The 22,710-nt window shown below is 37.9% G+C and overlaps 1 protein-coding gene across 2 annotated transcripts in view; it reads right to left on the reverse strand.

Moving 5' to 3' along the window:
- Positions 1-855: 855 nt before the first annotated feature.
- Positions 856-22,710, reverse strand: part of LOC124790111 (heat shock 70 kDa protein 4) — a 75,223-nt gene continuing 53,368 nt past the window's right edge. For both annotated transcript variants that reach the window (XM_047257684.1, XM_047257685.1), the window contains exons 12-13: positions 1,800-2,081; positions 856-1,687 (exon numbers count right to left, since the gene is read on the reverse strand). In XM_047257684.1, coding sequence (XP_047113640.1) covers positions 1,526-1,687; positions 1,800-2,081 — 444 coding nt within the window. In that variant the 3' untranslated portion in view covers positions 856-1,525. The remainder of the gene's footprint in view (positions 1,688-1,799; positions 2,082-22,710) is intronic.

Genomic DNA, 22,710 nt, shown 5'->3' on the forward strand with positions numbered 1-22,710 from the left:
AAAAAAAAAAAAAAAAAACACACACACACACACACACACACACCAGATGTTAAGAAACAGTGAATACAGAAATATTGCAAGAGACTGGACATACGGAAGATATCTGTGCCTGCTCATGAAGGAAAGTTTAAAGGCTTACACTCCAGTAGACAGAACTAAATGGATAAATATGTACATGTTTGCGTAAGAGATGAGTACGAAGATGTGAACAGGAAGCCAAAGACACACATATCTTAAGTTTTGGAAGATGCACTTCCAAATCTTCACTCCTAGGTGGAGAAATAAATAAGGAAAGTGCAATGAATCAGTTTCTGCACTTGGCTGCAAATACACTAGGAGTTTCACGATTTCTTAAGTGATCACTGGAGGGGGTTGGACAAGGTTTGAGAGATCCATTCATTTTCGACAGAATCAAACTTGACCTAGTCCTTCTACAGGAAAACAACTCTAATTGTAACAGACACATTTTGATTCTCCATTCTTCACAAAAATGTAATTACTCTTTCCCAGCAGGGTTTGGGAGACTGATGACCTTCGCTGTTTAGTGCCCCTTAAACATCCCAACAACCACCACCACCACCAGCAGGGTTAATCTTGTTGTTAACTGCCTTCTTATATCCTTTTTCCCTTGACCTTAGCTCTCTGAACCCTTACCTTCATTATTTACTATCCATAGACCCAATCAAAGATGCTGAACCCATCTTTTCACAAAATTGATATCCTGAAACTATGACCAAAGCTACCAATAAACCATCTTTTCAGATCTGTTTTTGAATTGGATACTTCAAAAAGGAGATTTGCTGGAAGTTGAGTATACGACTCAGCAGTAGGTAATAGAACAAACAAAAAAACACATTTACAACAAATTTCACTGCAATTTATTATAATATTTAAATGCATTATGTTCAGTTTGCTCAGATGCATTAACTTATTAGATAAAATCAAACAGTTTCTAAAGTTTTATGCACCTGGTTTAAGTGGTAGGCCTCCTACTACACAGAAAAAATGAAGTGGCTTAAGGAACAATGGGAAGAAAGCAATTTGATAGCTTCAGTTGCATGCGAAACATATGCAAACAGCCGAACTGCACAAACACAGAAGGACACTCTTTATGCTTACAAAAAAACATTTATGAGACGTCTTCAGAACAATTAACATTCTTGCAGGAATAATATGCAACAATACTGACTTCATATACAAGGGCACCAGTTGTTGTATTAACAGGTACCCTGAATTGGAGCAATGACTTCTTTACAGCAATTCACAGGAACAACACACGTAATGTGATATTTAAATTCCTGAAGATGTTAGCAGCCGACACAATGTGAAACTACTGTCAAGCGTGCAACTGCATCAACAGCTGTGTCAGTTTGTTATGTTTAACCTCTCGCATTTCTTTAACAGTCACCAACATATTCACCTTGACAACTTTATTGCATTAACTCACTGCAATAATAAATAAAGTTATCAGTTTTAAATGAACGCGTCATATTTAATGCCATGTTAGAATGCAATCTATTGCAATTTATTCTACATCCATCTTTTCCTCCGTCTGCTCATTCTGGGAATTTGTTTTCGAACTATCACCCTGAGCATCTTTGGTTTCACCCTCTTTATTCTGTTGCGGCGGCGGCTCCACTTTGGGTTTTGGTTTGTTCAGTACCGGACTTACAGCACTGTCAAAAGCCTGCAAGGAAATAAAAGTGATACTTTAAATATAGATTACAAGCGTATGTGGAAAAACAACATTAAACCATTTTATTTATTTATTATGTTATGAATTTGAAATGACTTGTTACCTGCTTCTCTTGCCTAATCTGTGCAACAGTAATTGGTGGATTTTGAGTACGTGGTGTTGAAGCCAGTTGGGACCTCTTCTCCTCTAACCATCTGTGGCACTGTTCAACTTTCTGCTCAACCTGCTGCATATCAGCTTCCGCCAAATGGTTATATCGCTCCTCTCCAGCTCTCCACTGATCTACTGCCTTCCGAGTTAACTGAAGGGCCGCTCCAAATTCCTCTAGTACCCAAGAGCGCTGTTCGAATTCTTGACGCCTCATCTTTATGGGCTCACCCAGAGTCTAGTTAGAAAAAAAGAAAAAAATATATTTAGGAATCAATTGTAAAATTATCATAGTACTGAAACAATGAGAGGAAAAACCATTAGTCAAAAAGTGGTAAATAGATGAACAAACTTCTTTTAAATGCTTACTGAAAACAGTAGGGCATAAAGAAGTATGGGAACTACCTAACTTTTCAGAATAAGTTTATTTCACCACAGGCAAGAACAAATGAAGAAAGCAAAAAAAAACTATGCAACTTAACAAATAGAGTGGCAAAACTTCTGCAAGTTCTTCATCAAAATTCAAAACTTCGTGGGAAAGAGGAGGGGCGGGATTTAAATATGCTTTATCTCATGTTAGTAAATTGTTGAAATGTCTGTAGCATGATCCCCGAGTTATTCTCTGAAATAAACAGTAGCAATGCCAATATTGTATTAGGTACTGAAAGTTGGTTGAAAACAGACATAATAAGCAGTGAAATTTGGAACTCTGACTGGACAATGTTTAGGAAGGATAGGACTGATGCTACGGGAGGCGGTGTGTTCATTGCAGCTACAAGCTGCTTAAAAGCAGCTGAGATCAATACTGGGTCGGACTGTGAAAAGCTGTCAATCAGACAAGGATTGACCATTGTATTAGGATGTTTTTATAGACCACCAGCAACCGCAACAAACATCGCAGAATGTTTCAGGGAAAGTCTTGAGTATATAGGAAGTAAATATCCAAATTATCCATTAGTTATAGTTGGAGACTTTAATCTGGCATCCACTGACTGTGAAAATTACACATTTATCACAGGGGGCAGAAGCAAAGATTCGTGTGAAGTTATTCTAGCAGCGGCCTCAACATACAACCTTGGTTAGAAAACCAACTTGAGATGCAAACATATTAGATATTTTGGTGACAAACAGACTGTATCTTTTTGAGGAAGTTAATATAGAAGAAGGTATTAGCAACCATAATGTCGTTGTGGCTTCTATGTCAATAAAAGTGTCATTAATGAATATCTTCATAGTCAGCTCCAAGCATTTACCGTGGGACACAAAGATATTGAGGTCTTTGGTCAGAATTTAAAGGTATTGTCCACCATGTGCTAGAGAAGTACTTGCCTAGCAAAAACATAGGGGAGGGAAAGGACCCATCTTGGTACAACAAACTTATTACAAAGTTGCTGAGAAAGCAGAAAATTTTGCAGTCGTTTTAAATGTAGTCACTGCCCCGCTGACAAACAGAAATTATGCGAACTGAAAGCAGCTGTCAGGACAGTGAGAGATTCTTATAACGAATTTGAAAGCAATATTTTATCTGCAGATTCTAAAAATAACCCTAAAAATTTTGGTTGTACGTAAAATCTATGAACTCTACAAATAATTCAATACCTTCTCTTGCTGACAGTATGGGTAATGTAACTGATGATGATAAACAGAAGGCCAAAATTCAAAACTTAGCTTTCAAAAACTCTTCTACAGTAGATGACTACAGCACCATTCCCCCTTTCCACTATTCCAAGGATGGCTGACATATGTTCAGTGCATCTGGGATTGTAAAACAGTTAAGATCCTTAGACGCCAGGAAGGCATCTGGCCCAGATGGTATCCCTGTAAGATTATATGGTGACAGTGCTACAAATATACCACCATTCTTATCCATCATCTATCAAAGGTAATTGGAACAGCGGAAAGTTCTACGGGAATGGAATAAAGCCCATGTCATAGCAATCTGTAAAAAGGGTAGAAAATCAGATGCACATAATTACCAGCCAATTTCACTGACATCGATTTGTTGTAGAATCACGGAATGTATTTATGTTCAGACACAATGACCTTTCTAGACTCCGAGAAGCTCATCTGCAGAAACCAGCATGGTTTTAGGAAACAGCGGTCACGCGAGACACAGCTGGCACTCTTTGTGCACGATATACAACAGGCTCCCAGGTTGATGCCGTATTTCTCAACTTTTGAAAGGCGTTCGACTTAGTTCCGCACTGTCGCTTGCTCCAAAAAGTGCGCGCTTACAGTCTATCTGATGACATATACAGTTGGATAGAAAGTTTTCTAACAGACAGGGAGCAGTATGTTGTCCTGAACGGGGTGACTTCAACAGAAACAAGCGGAACTTCAGGTGTGCCCCAGGGCAGCGTAATAGGTCCGCTGCTTTTTAAGATTTACATAAACGATCTGTTTCATGGTATTGACAGTGGCATTAGACTGTTTGCCGATGATGTTGTAGTCTACAGGAAAGTAGTATATCACACAAAAGTTGTGAACAAATCAATGTGGATTTGCAGAAAATAAATGCATGGTGTAATGACTGGCAGTTATCTCTCATTATTAGTAAGTGTAACCTACTGCATATAACAAGGCAAAAATCCCCATTAATGTACGAGTACAAAATATATGCCCAGTCTTTGGAAGTGGTAACATCCGTCAAGTATCTGGGTGTGACTATTCAATATGATCTCAAATGGAATGATCAGATTACACGAGTAACAGGTAAGGTGAACTCTGGATTGTGGTTTATTGGTGGAATACTGAAGCGATGCAGTCCTTCAACAAAGGAAATAGGTTACAATATATTAGTTCGTCCAGACTTAGAGTATTGTTCATCTGTATGGAACCCTTTCCAGTTGGGTCTGGTTCAAGAGATTGAGAAGGTCCAAAGAAAAAAGGCAAGATTTGTGACTGGTACATTTAGCGATCGTGAGAGCGTTACAAATCTTAGAAAGTTTGAAGTGGGACACACTTGCAGATAGACAGCGCGCTAAACGGAAGGGGCCGCTCACTAAATTCGGAAATCCGATCTTCACTAAGGATATAGAGCACATCTTATACCACGATCTTTCAAATCGCGCAATGATCACCATTCAAAGATAAGGGAAATTAGAGCTCGTACTGAGGTGTTCAGACAGTCATTTTTCCCTTGTGCGATCTGCGAGTGGAACAGATGGGGGAAATATGACTTCGGCACGAATTTTGCCCTCCGCCACACAGCGCTTGGTGGCTAGTGGAGTATATATGTAGGATGGATGGATGGATGGATGGATGGATGGATGGAGGTGTACAGAATACTAATGGGCTGTTCCAAGTCAAGTAGTCTAATTTCGGAAAATGTTCCCAAATGACAATCACATATTTTTCTGAAATTTTGTGCACACATATATGCATGTTCCCAATGAACATAAGAAAAGTTTCACTTTTGCCAGTTTAACACTCGCAGAGAGACAGTCTGTGTGACTATGAGATGACAACTACCTAACTTTTCAGAATAAGTTTATTTCACCACAGGCAAGAACAAATATGAAGAAAGCAAAAAAGCTTTCTAACGTAATGAATACAGTGGAAAAACTTCTGCAAGTTCTTCAATCAAAATTCAGCTATCAACAGTGCACCCTTGAGTTTTTGACAACAAGACATAATACCTCCGGCAATATTTCTTTCTCTTTAGCAAAATAATAAAATTTCTCGAGTGATTCATATATGGATAATTTGAAGCGAAGTTGGCCAAAAAAGTAGAAGCTGTGGGAGGGGGGAAGGTGAAGTGACCTCCTTTCACAGGATGGGGCTGGAAATTATCCTTAATTTTAAGTTGGTAACTTGAAGAAAGAGGGACAATGGAAGAATGGAGATGGGCTCCAAGGTCACAGTGGCAATGGGCATTTATGTTAGGTCTGCTGTGTGTTGCAGAAATGGTGTGGTCGAATGAACAATGTGCTTTTGCTGTCAAAACCTATTTTCAAAAAACCAGTCTATAATTCGAATACAGCGAACTATGCATACTGCATAGCGAACTCTTCTTCGAAACCTTGTTTTCAACCAAAAACCAATTCTGTTGTGGGTGGAGAACTTTCATCAATGTGGCAGTTTTAGGGAAAAGAGTTTGAGCACAGAGATCGATATAGCTCCTCAAAACAGTGAGCATATAAGGTCAGTGTCGTAGTTCCCTACACATTCTGCTCACAAGCACACTTCGTTGGTGGCACTGTATAGCCACACTGTGCGTTGGATTCTTCACAAAGTCCTTCAATTTCATCTATATAAAAAGACGATCAGTCAAGAACTGTCACAACAGAACTACCAAAATTTATGACTCCCCTGTGAAGACTTTATTGAAAATGCTCAAGATGCGCATATTTTCTACAGAGATGAGGTGCACTTTCACATTTCTGGATGTGTTGTTAGGCATAACTGGAGTTTTGTGAATCCTGGGGAAATTTATGAGACCCCCCTCCCCAGTGATAGGATCACAGTTTGGTGTGCAATCAGTGCTGAGGAAATCACTGGACTTTATTTTTTTAGGAGAACAACCATGCTGTTACCGTCAATAGTGGACTGTATGTGAACACGATCCACAACATTTTTTGAATTACAGCTTCACCAAATGCGTATGAGGCTTGTTTGGTTTTAGCAGGATGGTGCCATGACCTACACTGCTTGACATTCGATGAATGTTTTGAGAGAAATCGTTGCCGGTCATTTGATTTCACAGTTCGGCAACATTCCATGGCCTGCACACTTGCCCGATTTAAGTCAATGTGACTTCTTTCTTTGGAATTATCTTAAAGCTGAAGTTTATAAACACCACCCAGATACCCAGGGAGCCTTGAAGGGATGCTCCACATAGTTATGCAGAACTTAAGAAACCGGCTGCAGCTGTGTATTGACAAGGGGCGCCACTTGCAGGATTTTACGTTCAAAACTTACTAAAGCCAAACTTCAACTGTATTTTATTGCAGTAATAAATGTTTTCTAGCATTTCCAGTGTTTCTTTTATTAACTTTTATGGTTAGGGATCATTCCCTTAACCACCCTGTACCTACAGAAGTAACTGAGAGGTAATCCTGAAATTTTGCATGTAAAATCTCATCAATACAAGAACTTAGAAAATAAAATTTCCATTCTCCTACTGTTTTCTGGTAGTTTACAATCTGAGGGTAACACTGATTTTTCTAAAAATGCCAGAAATGGCTGCTTTTGATGCACATTTACAAAAAAAGAGCCACCTGCAACTTTTTTAAACCACCTAAAAAAAACTAAATTTGGGTTTGCAATGCAAGCATATAATGTGCTAAAAAAACAAGGTGGATGTGCATCGAAAATGGGCCCATATTCCACTCGTAAGCAAATTAAAGCTGATATTTTATTGCATTCTACAATTGTTTAGCACTTTTTTGACACCTCTATAGCATTCAGCTCAAAATTCTTTTTATAAAAAGTGAGGTGGAATAAGGAATCCAATGAAAAATAGTTCTGTTTTGTGGCTCTAATAATTTGAGGTAACCATATTTGAGAAGTACAATTTTTTGGGTCCTGTCTTATCAAAATTTGTTCCTAAACAATCCCATCACTGATGTCCAGCTGACAGTATAGTTTTCCTCAAAAAGTAACCCCCATTGGTTAAGCCACCGTGGACCATACCAACACATTTATAAAACTTTTCATATGTACACTAGAGTTCCACATTAACTGCAAACTATGCTAATACAAAATATGGTGTATTTTAAACCACAATTAAACTAGTACATCAACAGAATTATACTTACTAATAATTTTCTGTAACACAGATCCAATCCAAAAAATTACAGTGATATTATAGTGAACTTCCTCAAAATTTACACAACATAACAATGATTCAGAATCTGCTGGCTATTTACACAACACATGCTGTAGCTGTTTGCATTACCAAGGCAGAAGGAGATAGTGGTAGTAAAAATGTTGCCAGAGTCAAGTTGTGAAGTTTATAATCAGTTTGATTGTGTACTTATAGCAGGAAAACAGACAAATATGTCACAATGAGTCAAGATAAGAGAGATCCCTTTTTTTGAGTTATTCGGTCTTTATCTCAGTTTCTAGTCAATATGGACCCATTTTCAATGCACCCCCACGTTGTCATTGTTTTTTAGTGCCTCAAATGCTTGCATTGCAAAGTCAAATATAATTTTTAGGTGGTTTAGAACAAGATCTTTCTAATGAAAATTGTTTAAAGAGTTTGCAGAAGACACTTTTTGTACAAGTGGGACAAAAATAGCGATTTTGGGATTTTTAGAAAAACTGTCAAATTTGTCCTCAATTTGTAAACTACTCGAAAGCATTAGGAGAGTCAAATTTTATAATACAAGACCTTGTATTGGTAACTTATTACGTGCAAGGCTTCAAGTGTATCCCGCAATTACTTCTGGAGGTATAAAAAGCTAAACTTCACATTTCTTGCAAGCATTTCTTTTTTTTGGGCCGACTGAGTCAAATCACTCAGTAATTTTTTTTATTATTATTTTGGTTAAAAAGAACACAAATAGTTTTAGATGATAGCCTACTTTTGTTTCTTCGAAGAATATATTACTGGAGATATTTAGTCTCGAATTTGCCGAAAACTTGCAGGTGCACTGTTGATAGCTGCACTACAGGGTCAAACAAATATGAGTATATACTTGTAAGTACTGAATTAATAATTGTGAAACTCTACCAATGTACATTGGGCAAACGTCAATTGTTCATACACAATTTCATCAAAATCTGTGATGGTTATTTGGGTACCTGATGTGGGAATATGAACTAATTGGCAAGAGAGGGCAGCGGCGGCATCAGCAGCAACAAGGTTGGAAGAAAAAAAAGGTGTAAAATTGATTATGTTATCAAGTTTTCACTAGCTTACTGATAAAATGGGTGATAAGACAAATCAGAGTTCTATAATGAATGATGTGAAGGCAAACATAAGGTACAGTCAGAAGGATTTGTAGAACAAGGTATATGAAGTATGTGTAGCAACAACTATTGCTGTAAACAATAATAGAAGATGTAAATAGAATTTACTTAGTAAAAAGATAATAGGACCGAAGAAAAATTACTCACCAAGTGGCAGCAGCGCGCACACACACACACACACACACACACACACACACACACAAAACAGATTATAATTAGGCAAACTTTCAGAGCCAGTGGCTCCTCCTCCAGGCAGAAGGGTTGAAGGGGAAGGAAGAGGGGTGAGTCATTCCATATCAAATCAACACACCTATTTTACCTCACCCTCTTAGATTTTGCTGAAAGTTGCTATACTTATAGTGGGCACTGAGACTAAGAAAAATACGAAATTTCAATTTTTTATCTCAAACTATTCCTGAAATATGGCTATGTAAACTTTTCAAAAACCAGCTAAAAGGGTCATTCCATATCAAATCACCCAATAAAAAATAAATTTTACACCCACCCCCTTAGATTTTCATGAAATTTGGCTCAAATGGTTCTAATACCATCCTGACAACACCTGCAAATTTTTTTGCTGTATCTCTTATAGTTTTTTTTTAATACATTTTTAAAGTTTTTATGTTTTGCGTTTTCCGAACCTTCGGAAATGGTAAATTTAATTTGTATTCAAAACTTTAAAATTGCTTATCTTAAAAACTCTTTGAGATAACATCATGAATTTTTGCAGCAAGTTTATTTATTATACATATTTGAAGATAAAAATTATGCTATTAAAATATATTAATATTTTCTATAAAAATATATATGTATTTTTTCTTTTTTAACAGATGTTTTGTTTATAAGAATTGCAATATCTAGAGTCTCAGACCTGATAGAATGTTCAAATTTGTTTTAATTTACTCTTAAACATATAGGCTACTTGATAAAACAAAAATAATGATGGCTTTTTAACATGTTTATTAATTATAGTAGATTACATTAGAATTATGTACAAAGATAGTGTACTTACGACACTTATGTATAACCCAACTGATTGCTTGAAACATTGAATTTTTTGAGTAATTTTGTCTTTTTAATAAACATTAATGCTGATTCAAACTGTTTTTCCACTTCATCCAAGAGCTTTCAGTTCTTCTGATACAGTATTTTTTTGAAGTAATACATTCTCCAGTGTCGCTTGATTGAGGTGCATCTACTACACAGACTGTGCTCCAAAGGCACTATGCAAGAATCTTCTCTTTCAGGCCAATAAAATGATGCAGCTGGTCCTGAAGGATGTAGAAATAGAATTTCTGCATCTTCTTCATCATTGAATATTGTTTTTACCAGTCCAAAGTACCAGTTACCATCATAATTTGCAGCTACATAGCTATTTATGGATGGTTCAACACGAACCCAATCAGAAGAAGAATGGAAAGAAAAGACTAAGGAGGGTTTTACACTATCTGTAGTCCTAATTTCCAGGTTGTTTGTTGGAAGTGGTTTGAAGTTATGAAAACTTCTTGTTCCAGGAATGGTTCGGGTTGCTGAAAAACGTTTTTCTAGTTTTAACCCTAGCAAATCAGCTTATTTTTTGTCAATAAAGTTAAAATGAATGTTCTCAATATTTTTTTCACAAAACTTGTACACATCGATCGCTGTCATTATTTGTTCTTCATCTGAAATCTGTAGACTGGCTTTCCTTAAAATTCTTTTAATAGTTCCTCCTAGGCCATCACAAATTGACTTCCCATGAGTGTTGGGCCTTCAAATTAAAGTTCCTCAAGTGTTCAGTGAAATTTTTAAAACTGTTTCTATTTTTGTACTGCCCAGCACAACCATCTGTAAAGTAGTGAACTGAGTCAATGTCAGTATGACGTAATGACAGCCACTTTGTAATTTCTTTTTGTACAAAGTTAACAAAACTAGTGTCATGTTCTTGGTCATCACTAATAAAACAGTGGTTGGAAACAAAAACATTGTTTTCCTCATTTCTTAGAAAAACTCCAACTGGATGTAGAGTACAACCACCTCTATTCCAGTGGTAACTTTGGATCTCATTTTGTGTAACAAAGGAATAATTTTCACTGAAATCCATCACAATAATTGCTGTTTTGGGTGGTGGGTCTTCTTTCAATCTTTTAAAAGCTGCTGATTGGGATTTTGCTATAAACGAGTGCGGGGTGAGCTTTTCCAATGACCTAACCAATAAAGAAATGTAGTCTTCAACACTGATAGACTGTTTGATCATTTCTGCCCTGTCTGTGTTAACCCACTGACTGATTACAATTTCTTCTTCTAAATCATAGTCTTCACTTAGTTTTTCAGTTAAGTACTCAGTTAGTGCAGTATTTGCAGGACAGCTGTCGCAATGATGTAGCATGCAGTTTTGGTTTTCCGTGTTGCACACAAGCATCTTAATTAGGTCTTTATAAGATTCTTCAATTTTCACAGCATCCAGTAATAGTTTAACATTCTGGTGGATACTGCATACACATACAGTGTGTGTGCCTGCAGCACCAGCAAGGATACACCATTTAGGTCTCAAAAAACAAAATTTTGAAAATCCTACTTCCACCTCTGGATTCTCCCATTTGAAAGAATAATAGAGTTCTCTCAAGTTACACAAAATGAGTCTTTTTTGCATGTACACATTTTTTTGAACACTTACTTTGTCTTTTGTTCCAGGTAGCACTCTGGAACTTTCATCCTTTTCATAAAAATCTGTTACAAGTCTTACTGTATTTTCAGAAAGAGTTTTATCTTATTTTGGACCAGGAGTTTCCAGAATACCCTTTTCAGATTTTAGCTTTCTAGCTTGTCGCACCATGTACTCACTTACATTAAATTCTTTCATCACTTTATTTTGACTCCATGAATCTGGAGCCAAGGTCAGAATCTGGATTTTTCTAGACCTCCCAACAGATGAAATCTTCTCTTTCATAAGAGAAATCATTACATCAAAATCCTTTGCTTTCTCAACCACACTTGTATCCTCTTCGTCATCATCAGAACTTGGTGCATCATATTTTAATGCTTTTGAAACCGCCTTTTTTGCAGTCTTTTCAATACTGCTAACCTTCCTTTTAAAATAAGACCCTTTACTTTGTGCTGACAAGCCATGAAGCTTTATCGCTGTTAAACGTAAATTATCAAGAGCAATGTTTGTTTGTATGAGGGATTCATTTCTGGATTCCAATGATTCTAATTCGACCATGACTTCATCATCAGTTTCACTTTCATTGACTTCAACTATTAAATTTTTCCTCACAAAAGTTACGGCATCTTGAGCAAAGCTTTTGCCCAGGTTTTATGCTAATATTTTTTGTCAGTAATTGTTTAGAAAGATCCAAGCCTACACTTCTCAACGATTTTTTGATGGGCTTTTTGTATTTTTTTAGTGGGTCTACACATATTATTTGATACTTTTCAAAAACATTTAAAAAGTAGTAGCTGTGGTATGAACATATATTCTTAAATTCACACAGATTAATTCCAGATAGTGAATCAAATCTTTTTCTTCCTCACTCAATTCAGATACCGGATGTAACTTTTTTGAAGGTGTGTAGGTTGTTTGGAAATAGTTAGATTTTTTAAATAACCCTACGCTACAGGTTTGAATATCTGACATATTGATTTCACATTTTGATTACTGTTCTGGTTACTTTTATAGGATATTGGAAAAGAATCTCTGTAAACTAAGTGACAGTACTTACTGAAAGTTCGAATAAACTTAATAAAATACTATCCAAGCACTATTTAACATTGTAAAATTTTTTTACTTCAAAACACAGGAGTAACAAAACAAAATCCAAGCATACATTGTTATTCCAAGAAGACAGAAACTTATTTTCAGTGTCTAAGTGACTTGGTACTTTTTATTTTTAAAATATAATTAATATTATTTTAAAAATTAGATAACTATTAAACAGGTTAAAAAGCCAACATAATTTTTCTTTTATCTAATAGCCTATACAATTAAGAGTGTTTTAAAACAAATTTGAGCTTTCTATCAGGTCTGAGACTCTAGATATTGCAGTTTTTGTAAAACTAAACATCCGTTAGCTAAAAAAATAAATGAAAAACTTGTAAATTTTTTTTCATTTGGAAGATTTTAATATATCTTTATGGTAATTTTTTTTAACATTTAGATATAATACACAAACTTATTCCAAAATTTCATACTGATATCTTGAGTATTCTTTAATACACAATTTTTTTAGTTGTGAGGACACGTTTAAGTTACAATTTCCGACTGCTGAAACAACGCCAAATCTAAAAACTTTAAAAATTTATTTTAAAAAAACTATAAGAGACAGAGCAAAAAAATTTTACAAGTGCTTTCAGGATGATAAAAAAAGTAATTGTACTAAGTTTCATCAAAATCTGACATGGTTGGTGTCAAGGCCTGGGTGACTTGACATGGAATGGCCCAAAAATGTGTGAACGGACTTTTTTTAAATTGTCCTAGAGCTGCCCTAATTGAGCTGGAGAACTGGGAAAGGTGTCATTTTGCAGCATTTTGCATGCTCTTTTCAGGGATCTACAACAAAACATAGCTTCTAATTAATAACCTTTTTCAATATTTTGATTTAATTTTTTTACAAAAAGTACATAATTGAAAATTTTCAAAATATTTCCATAACTACTTCATTCTATTGTAAATCACATGGCAAAATATAAATCTGGGAAGATGATGGGTTCATCGTTAAAAAAAATAAATTATTCCGGACTCTTGCTTTTCACTAACGCCCTAGTTTGACCAATTTGACCTTTAACAAACATGAATGTCTTTAAAATATACTGAAAGGTAAGTAAAAAAAAGTACTAGAAATATCAAAAGATAACCTTATTAATACAAAACTGATCAGCATATTTTATAATTAAGTTGATTGCTTATTTTAATTTCATACAACTTCACTAACAGTATATTAACCGATATAACAAAAACAAGAAATTGAGCATTTAACTACAAACTGAAATAAAAGTATGAATAAGTACAAGTATTTACATAATAGTTCTGGTCCATGATGTTTGAAATGGAACTATTAAACAAATTAAACACATAATGCTTGTTTTTGAGTAACAGGTATCTGTACATAGCTAAATTTAACACAATAGGTACTACCAATAATTTTGAAACAACTTTCTATAAAATATACATTAACACTAACCTGAGACAAAAATTAAGTTTTGAGTTGAAAGCAGTTTCCCAATAAATTGTCTTGGGACTTCACATATTACATTTTAATAAAGCTGACTGGGTTTGGTTTACATCACTTTCATTAAGAATGTATGTTCTCCCTGTCGGAGTAAATGGATTCCCTTTTGTGAGAACATCCACAACTGACACCCACAGGACATCTGCATGTGCAGGATAAGAGAATGACTTAGCTAGTCCACTTGGATGAAGAAAAGTTATTTTCATTTCATCTAGTTCTTCATTTTTTTTCTAAAATGTACCCAAGCCACCAATTTCTGCCATATACAGTGGTGACATAGCCTGATACATCTTGTAACTACAGTTTGTCTGGTGATGTAGTTACTTTCCTCTCCCAACTCTGCACATCACCTGAGAAGTATTTGACTATTAATTTTGATTTAGTGTTGGGAATGAAATCGTGAAATTGCTGTGTTCCTTTGATTGTCAATGCCTCTTCGAGTCGGCTTTTTAAGAATATTTCTGAAGCAGCATAGTCTTCTTGAGTGGAATATGCAAAATCAACATTTGTGATATTATCTACTGCCCACTCAAATAGATCTCTTGTGGTTTGGATCTGATTTTAGTATAGCCTTTGCAAACTTGCACGAGCTGCCAGTCTCTTTACTAAACCCCCTACTCCATCACAAGGCCCTTTCCCATGTGCTGCAGCTGAAAAGTGCCGCTCAGCTTTTATGTTGAAGGCAAAGGTTCAGGAAGTTTTTCTTATTTTTATACTGAGCAGCAGAACTGTCAGAATAATAGTATCTTTTTTTGAATCTTTTGAAATTTATTTGTTAGATATGAAATTAGCTTCTTTTGAAAGGTGTAAACCGCAGTTCTATTGTGCTCCAGGCAATCAGAAACAATGACAAAGCTCATATGCTCAATTTTGTCTTCCTGTTTGTAATATATAACAAAAGGATGAATGGTAATCTGTTGTCTTGTCCAGTGGAAACTCTGAGCTTCACCCTGTAGAACTATACTATAATTTTCTGAAAAATCACATATTACAACAAATTCAGATTCCATAAGGTTTTCTCTTGTGGAGTTAAGGAATGTTCGTTGTTGCTTGGCAATGAAGTCATGCCGAATCAAAGTCGACATCTTACTACAAAATAAATCTATGAATTCTTCATAAGTTTTCTGAACAATTTCCAGATTACATCAGTCAACTGACATCTACTGTCAGAACTGAACTTGTTAAATTAAGTTTTCATGAAAAAGAGTCTTAAAATTTTACGTATGACTGTTTCTCCTGGGCAGTATTCACAGTTTCCCATGTTGCAATCAACTGATGATGGGTTGCAAAGCATTTTTGCAATGCACTGCTTATAACTGTTTAAGTTGCTGTTTGTTACTGTATTTAGTTTGGCATTTTCTATCATTAATTTTATGTTTTGGTGAGTTGTGCACACGCAGACAGTGTGTGTGCCACTCCGGCCAGCTAATACACAATGTTTTGTGTCTCAACTCAGCAAATTTAGAGAAACCGATTTTTATGTTAGGAAACTTGTCCTTAAAATGCTTGTAAGCTTCTTTAAGGTTACACGAAATAAGTCTTTTTGATATTTTTGTTTTATTTCCACTCGTTTCTGTAACTGTCACACAATCTTTAATACCTGGCATTGCCCAGCTAACTACTTCATTTTCATAAAATGAATGTACAGTTTTGACAGTTTCTGTTGGTAAACACTTCCCTGGTTTTGGGTTTGGACCTTCCATGAATCCTTTTTCTTTCAAAATTTTTTTGGACTGCCAAGCAATGTAATTAGGAGCATTAAATTCCCTCATTATTTGCCTGACACTCCACTTTTCAGGTAAACTTGTAAGAATCATTAGGTTTTTTGCTGTACTTATAGAATTTTTAAAGTTTCTTTTAAGATTTTCAAGAACGGATTCATCAGTATCAGTATCTGACGAAGAAGTTTCGGGAGCAACAAAAAGTTCGTGTGTCATTGATGAGATTTTGTTCACTTTTGATTTGGGGTAATGCCTAGATGTTAGTTTTCTCTTGTCAACTGGGGACTCACCTAGTTCTTGAAGTGTTGTGTTAAATGTTTTAACAGCTACTGAAGTTGGAGTGAAATCAGGGTCTTGGTCTCGGATGATTATCTCTGATCCAGAAGATTATTCTTCAACCCTTCCATCACTGATGGGCTCTGGTGTATTTTTCGATTTGGTTACATCTTTCCTACATTTATCACAAATCTTGTCACCACCTGGTATTTGAGGAAATAATTTGGGCATCCATGTTGTGACAGTTTCCAGTTTTTTTTCTGTCTCTAATAAAATGATTTGACTTCTTCAATGGATTACATCACTGCACTTTTCACTTGGTTCCATATTTATACAAAAACCACTTATAAACTGTCCTTCAATGTACAGATTTACTTGAAAATGAACTATTAAATACAATAGATACAGACTGGTCAACACTGAGGTAACAATTGATATGCACTAAAACCACAGTGCACAATAATGCTGTAGGCACACAAAGCCTTAGAAGGTAACAATGCAGACTACATCATCTCAAAATGGCTCCAGTCTCTGAATTATTGTACAGACATCTAGCCCTATGTATACGGTCCTCTACTGACGTACTACCTTAAAGGTCAGTTTTGTCAAACTAGGGCTGTTAGCGAAAAACAAAGAGTCCGGAATATTTTTTTTTAAACAATGAACCCATCATCATCCCACATTTATATTTTGCCATGTGATTTACAATAGTATGAAGTAGTTATGGAAATATTTTGAAAATTTTCAATTATGTACTTTTTGTAAAAAAAAAATTACAATTAAATCAAAATATTGAAAAAGGTTATTAATAAGAAGCTATGTTTTTTGGCTATCACTGGAAAGAGCATGAAAAATGCAGCAAAATGACACCTTTCCCAGTTCTCTAGCTCAATTAGGGCAGCTCCTAGGGCAATTTAAAAAAAGGCCGTTAACACATTTTTGGCCAGTTTTTGAAAAGTTTACATGACCATATTTCAGGAATGGTTTGAGGTAAAAAACTGAAATTTGGTATTTTTCTTAGTTTCAGCACCCACTATAAGTATACCAACTTTCTGCAAAATCTAAGCGGGTGAGGTAAAATGTTTATTTAAAGTGTGTTGATTTGACATAGAATGACTCGGGTGAAGGAAAAGGACTAAGGAGATCTAGGAACAGGGGTAGATTTTGGGGAAGTCACCCAGTCTGGGGAGACTTACTGGACAGAATGAGAAGGAAAGACTGATTAACGAGGACTGCACCCGACGAGATTTGAAAACCTGAGAGTTTAAAGGTGGAAGACAAGGTAATATGCAAGACAGATATTACTGCTTAAACATCATGCACGAGTTAAGAGTTAAAAGGTAACTGCACTGTACGTAATAGAGGAGCGAGGGGAGGCAGTGAAAAATACAGGTAAAAATGAAAGGTGTAGAAAACTAAAATGGAGTGGAGAAAGGAGTAATTACTGTCAAGAAATGCCGAGGGGGAGGAAATTAACGTAAATTAAGGCCAGGTGGGTGGTGAGAACCAAGGACACATTGTAGCGCTACTTCCCACCTGCGAAGTTCTGAGAAATTGGTGTCTAGGGAAAGAATCCAGATGCCGTGTTTGGTGAAACAGGCACTGAGGTCACTAACTGTCATGTTTTAGAGCAAGCTCTGCAACAGGATATTTTGTGTTGCCAGTATAATCTTCTGCCTGTGCCCATTCATCCAACTGCTAATTCAGTGATAGTCATGACAATGTAAAAGGCCGAACAGTGTTTACGTAACAGCTGGTATATGATGTGTCGTTTTACAGGTGGCTCTCCTTATGCCAGTATATTTTTTGCCAGTTACAGGACTGGTAAAGGTGGTGGTAGGAGCCAAAGTTATTTCAATGCTATGTCTACCAAATTTTATGAAAAATTCTTTTAGTTTTGATTCAGTAATGATCAAAATTTGTGTACGAGTAATAGATCTCTTTCAGCTGAAAAACAGTGTAAATGTTGGCATTAGGGTGGATGAGAGGGAGATTCAGCACCACGAAGTAAGAAGAACAGAGAGTTGACATTTTATACACTGCCACATGCCCACTATAGTTCACCTTGTAGTAGTAGTAGTAGTAGTAGTAGTAGTAGTGGACTGATGGGATTAAAGGGGCCAAACTACAAGGTCATTGGCTCCTTCATCTCTTGTGTGTCAAGCTGTGAACAGTTCCCATGAGAGGAAGACAATTCCCAATGGACTCTACTGTATCCGAGAATCAAGGAAGCCCAGAGATAGAAGCAAGAAGAAGTGAGATGGATAAAAGCTTGAAGGTGGGTGAGTCACCCCATCCAGAAAGCAGCTAGAGGCCCCTGGGACACTATAGGAGCGAAGACAAACCCTCTGTGCCCGAACAGTGCTTCCACACCCTCCATTACCACATGAAAACTAGCTACACGGACAAATAAAATCTCAGGAAAGATAACAATGGTGATGAGTCTGTCAACCAATGACAGATGTAAATGAATAAGAAGAATTAAAAAGATGGGAAGGGCACAAGTCAGACCAGATCACTGAGCAAGGGCAGCCATGGGCCTCTTGGGTCGTCGCAGTAAATGGGGCATCCCTCCAACCCCTCAGTCAGCCAATGTGGCTAATGTGCCCTGTGTCAGAGAACGGAGTAAAAACCACTTTCACAGTTAACATCAAACAGTTCAGTGGGTTGTGGGGAACTGAGACAGACACCAAACAAACAATGGGGGTGGATCCTCACATCTGAGGATGTGGCCATGGGACAGCCAAATATGGCCAATGTGAAGCCAATACAGGGCAGTTGATTCCCTGGTAGAAGCATGAAGGTCGTGGTCTCCTTTATAATCCACAATTTATTTAGAGAAACCAGATCACACCTTTCTGCATTGCAAGTCTCCAACAATTCTCAGCATAGAGTCGAATGAAGTTCCGGTTTCAGTATCCCCATCTCCAAAGTCAGAATCTTGGTAACCAATTTGGCCAATTGGTCAGCATGTTCGCTCCCTGGGATCCCAAAGACAACTGACCATCCAGCACGGTAGAGGTCACACAGGAGATCCTGGATAGTCACAACCAATGGGCGTAAGAGATAGCACTGGTTGACAGCCTGAAGACTACTCAAGGAGTCACTGCTGAATAAGAACTACTCGACAGGGCAAGAACAAAGGTGGCTGAGGGTTCGAGCAATGACCACAAATTCTGCAGTGAATACACTGCATCTGTTCAGCAGGGAGTATAGTTCAGTGCATCTTGGATGTGTGTCAGCAAAACTGGTTCATCTGTCGATCATAGAGGAACAGAGGATGAGATACACACCATAGAGGCACTTGCGATTTCTCCCTGACAAGTGACAGCGGGGGATAGACGGAGTTCAGAGCAAGGACTCTGCACGTGAACTGCAATTGTGACTCCAGACTTTGGCCCCTTTTGTGGGAGGTAGATCTCCCTACTAGGATAAAGGACACTGTAGTTTGGGTGCTGCAAATATGTGTATTGCATAACTGAGCAGCAGTTGCTGGAACTTTAACTGTAGGGGGGAGGGGGGGGGGGGGGCGCAGCCTCTGCGAGTATGCTGTTCACAGGTCTCATCCAAAAGGCACGCGTCAAAGTTTGACCTCATAATGGTGTATCAGGTCCAGCATCTGCATTGCTGAAAGTGATGTTGAGTATACACCAGGCTCTCATAATAAAGACTTTGTATGATCACAGCTTTGTAGAGCTGCAGTCTGCAACTTCTCAATGGAAAACTTAAAACAACTCTTCTGTGACCATTTATTCAAACATCCCAAAGCTAGTTGCAACTGATGTGTTGTCAATGCAAGGCTTGAAGAAGACCAAAACACAGAGAAGTCATCCACAAACAAAGAACACTGGACAGGACTTTCCACTATGGACGTAAAGCTATTAATAACTATGGCAAAGACAGTCACACTTAAAATGTTACCTTGAGGGACAAAGTTGTTCTGCTCAAAGCGATCAGACAGGACATCGCTGACTTGGTATCTAAAATATTGTGGTGAGAGGAAGGACTGAATAAAAATGGAAGACAACCACAAATACCCCATTCATGAAGCTGCTCCAGGGTAAAAGGCCTCCAAGTAGTATGGAAGGCCTTCATCGATTTCAAAAAATGTACTTAGAAGGTGATACCAGCATAGGAAAGTCTGACGTATAGCCGCATCTATAAGGACAAGGTCATCTACATCTACATCTACATACATACTCCGCAATCCACCATACGGTCCCTGTTCCACTCCCTATATGCCTCTGTACGAGCCCTAATCTCTCTTATCTTTGTGGTCTTTCGCAAAATGTAAGTTGGCAGCAGTAAAATTGTACTGCAGTCAGCCTCAAATGCTGGTTCTCTAAATTTCCTCAGTAGCGATTCACGAAAAGAACGCCTCCTTTCCTCTAGAGACTCCCACCAGAGTTCCTGAAGCATTTCTGTAACACTTGCGTGATGATCAAACCTACCAGTAACAAATCTAGCAGCCCGCCTCTGAATTGCTTCTATGTCCTCCCTCAATCCGACCTGATAGGGATCCCAAACTGCGTCAAGCGATACACTACTAATGGAGAATTCAAACATTACAGGATTCTTTTTCCTATTCCTCTGCATTAATTTACATTTATCTATATTTAGAGTTAGCTGCCATTCTTTACACCAATCACAAATCCTATCCAAGTCATCTTGTATCCTCCTACAGTCACTCAACGATGACACCTTTCTGTACACCACAGCATCATCAGCAAACAGCCGCACATTGCTATCCACCCTATCCAAAAGATCATTAATGTAGATAGAAAACAACAGCGGACCTACCACACTTCCCTGGGGCACTCCAGATGATACTCTCACCTCCGATGAACACTCACCATCGAGGACAACATACTGGGTTCTATTACTTAAGACGTCTTCGAGCCACACTCATACTTGGGAACCAATCCCATACGCTCGTACCTTAGTTAGGAGTCTGCAGTGGGGCAGAAGGTAGAGCGATACCAACATGAACCCATGCTGAAAGAAACTAAGTAGATGCCTGGATTCTAAATCCAGACAAGGCAGCAGTTGGCATATCACTCCAAAGTCTTCCCCATCCAGCTAATGAGAGCAACAATACAGTAATTGCTTGGGCGTGTACAGTCTTCTCCAGGTTTTAAAGCAGGAATTAAAATTACCTCGCACCACAATTGAATAAGTGACTAGGTACCCAAATGACATTAAAAAGTGCGAGGAGGATATCTTTGTTTCACCTCATGAGGCACCACAGCATACTTTAATGGATCCTGTCATGACCAGGGGATGTGCCATGATCCACGGAATGCAGCTCCCACAATGAAAAATGGGCAGTTTTAATCTTCATCAGAGGTGGAATCTTCATCAGAGGTGGACCAGAAGTCCAAAATACATCTATCAGCAATTGCTCTCTGATGCTGGAAACCTGGATCCTGACTGGCTGTTGCAGTAACTGTGGCAAAATACACCGCCACAGTCTGGGACACGTCTCGCGGATTTGTTTGGAGAGTGCCATTCCCTGTTAGAGCAGCCATGGGGTATCTGCCTCCTCTCCTGGAAATTCTCCTGATTCTCTTCGACACAACCGAACTTTTGGTGGAACAATTAATAGTGTTCAGGAACTGTTGCCACGGCATCTTCTTGCTCTCTAATAATTCAGCAACACTTCGCCCTCATCACTCTAAAGGCTGCATGTTTCTTTGCAGTTGGCCGACACTTGTACCTACGCAAAGCCGCACGCCTGGTCCTGATAGCAGAGTGGGATTTGGCACTCCAACAAGAGACAGGTTGCCTCTTCTGTTGTCCCATGGACTGTGGAATGTATGCTGCAGTGCACGCGGTGGATCAGTTTGGTAATGCGATCCACTCATGTCTCGACATTTGCACAATGTTCACACTGGGCCAACTGGCTGTACAGTGTCCAATCAAAGCAACCGAGCACTCATCGCGACAGTTGCCCTTCGGGTTCCAATCCATCTGGCAGGTGAATCCAGACTGGGAAGCGATCACTTCCGTGCAAGTCATCGACCACTTCCCATTGAGCTGTGTGAGCAAGAGCTGGATAGCAAAGTGAGAGATCAATGGCATAGAACAACCTCATTTGCTGTACAGGAGTGAGTGCTCTGCCTCTCATTTAGCAAGTATGCATGTGATGACACAAGAAGCCTCTCAATTACGATCAAGGGGGAGTGAAGGGGCTGCCTGCATCCAAGACATCCAACTCCATGATGTCCTCCTCATCAGTCAGATGTGAAAGAATGACATCCGATGGCACTTGGGACAGCTTTTGACCCAAACATCATGAACCTTTCCCTGAACCGTCTCTTTGAGGACGAGAAGGAAAGGGGGCATTGAGAGGCTGGTTGGTTTGGGGTATAAAGGGACTAAACTACAGGGTCATCAGTCCCTTTTTCCTGACGCAAGCAAGGCTCTAGGTACAAAAAACACCCAACGCCACACCTAAAAAGAAAACGAATTGTAGGAACAAAAAATGGGGAAAACATACACAACAAGGAAAAGTAGTAGAAGGTATTAAAACCATAGGGCAGATGGTCTGGGCTGGATGATCACAATAATAAAAGAGAATAAGCCAGATAATCTGCAACACATTAAAATGTCCACCCCAAAAAGACAAGGTGAGATGAACACATGTACGGAAAAGAAGGCCACCAAGACAAACAAGTGCAAAGAAAGCATGACAGAATTAAAATGGAGGGTGGGTGGCGACCTCAGAGAGAAGGCTAAATGATCACAC

Source organism: Schistocerca piceifrons, chromosome 3 (assembly GCF_021461385.2).
Source record: "Schistocerca piceifrons isolate TAMUIC-IGC-003096 chromosome 3, iqSchPice1.1, whole genome shotgun sequence".
Taxonomy (NCBI): Eukaryota; Metazoa; Arthropoda; class Insecta; order Orthoptera; family Acrididae; genus Schistocerca; species Schistocerca piceifrons.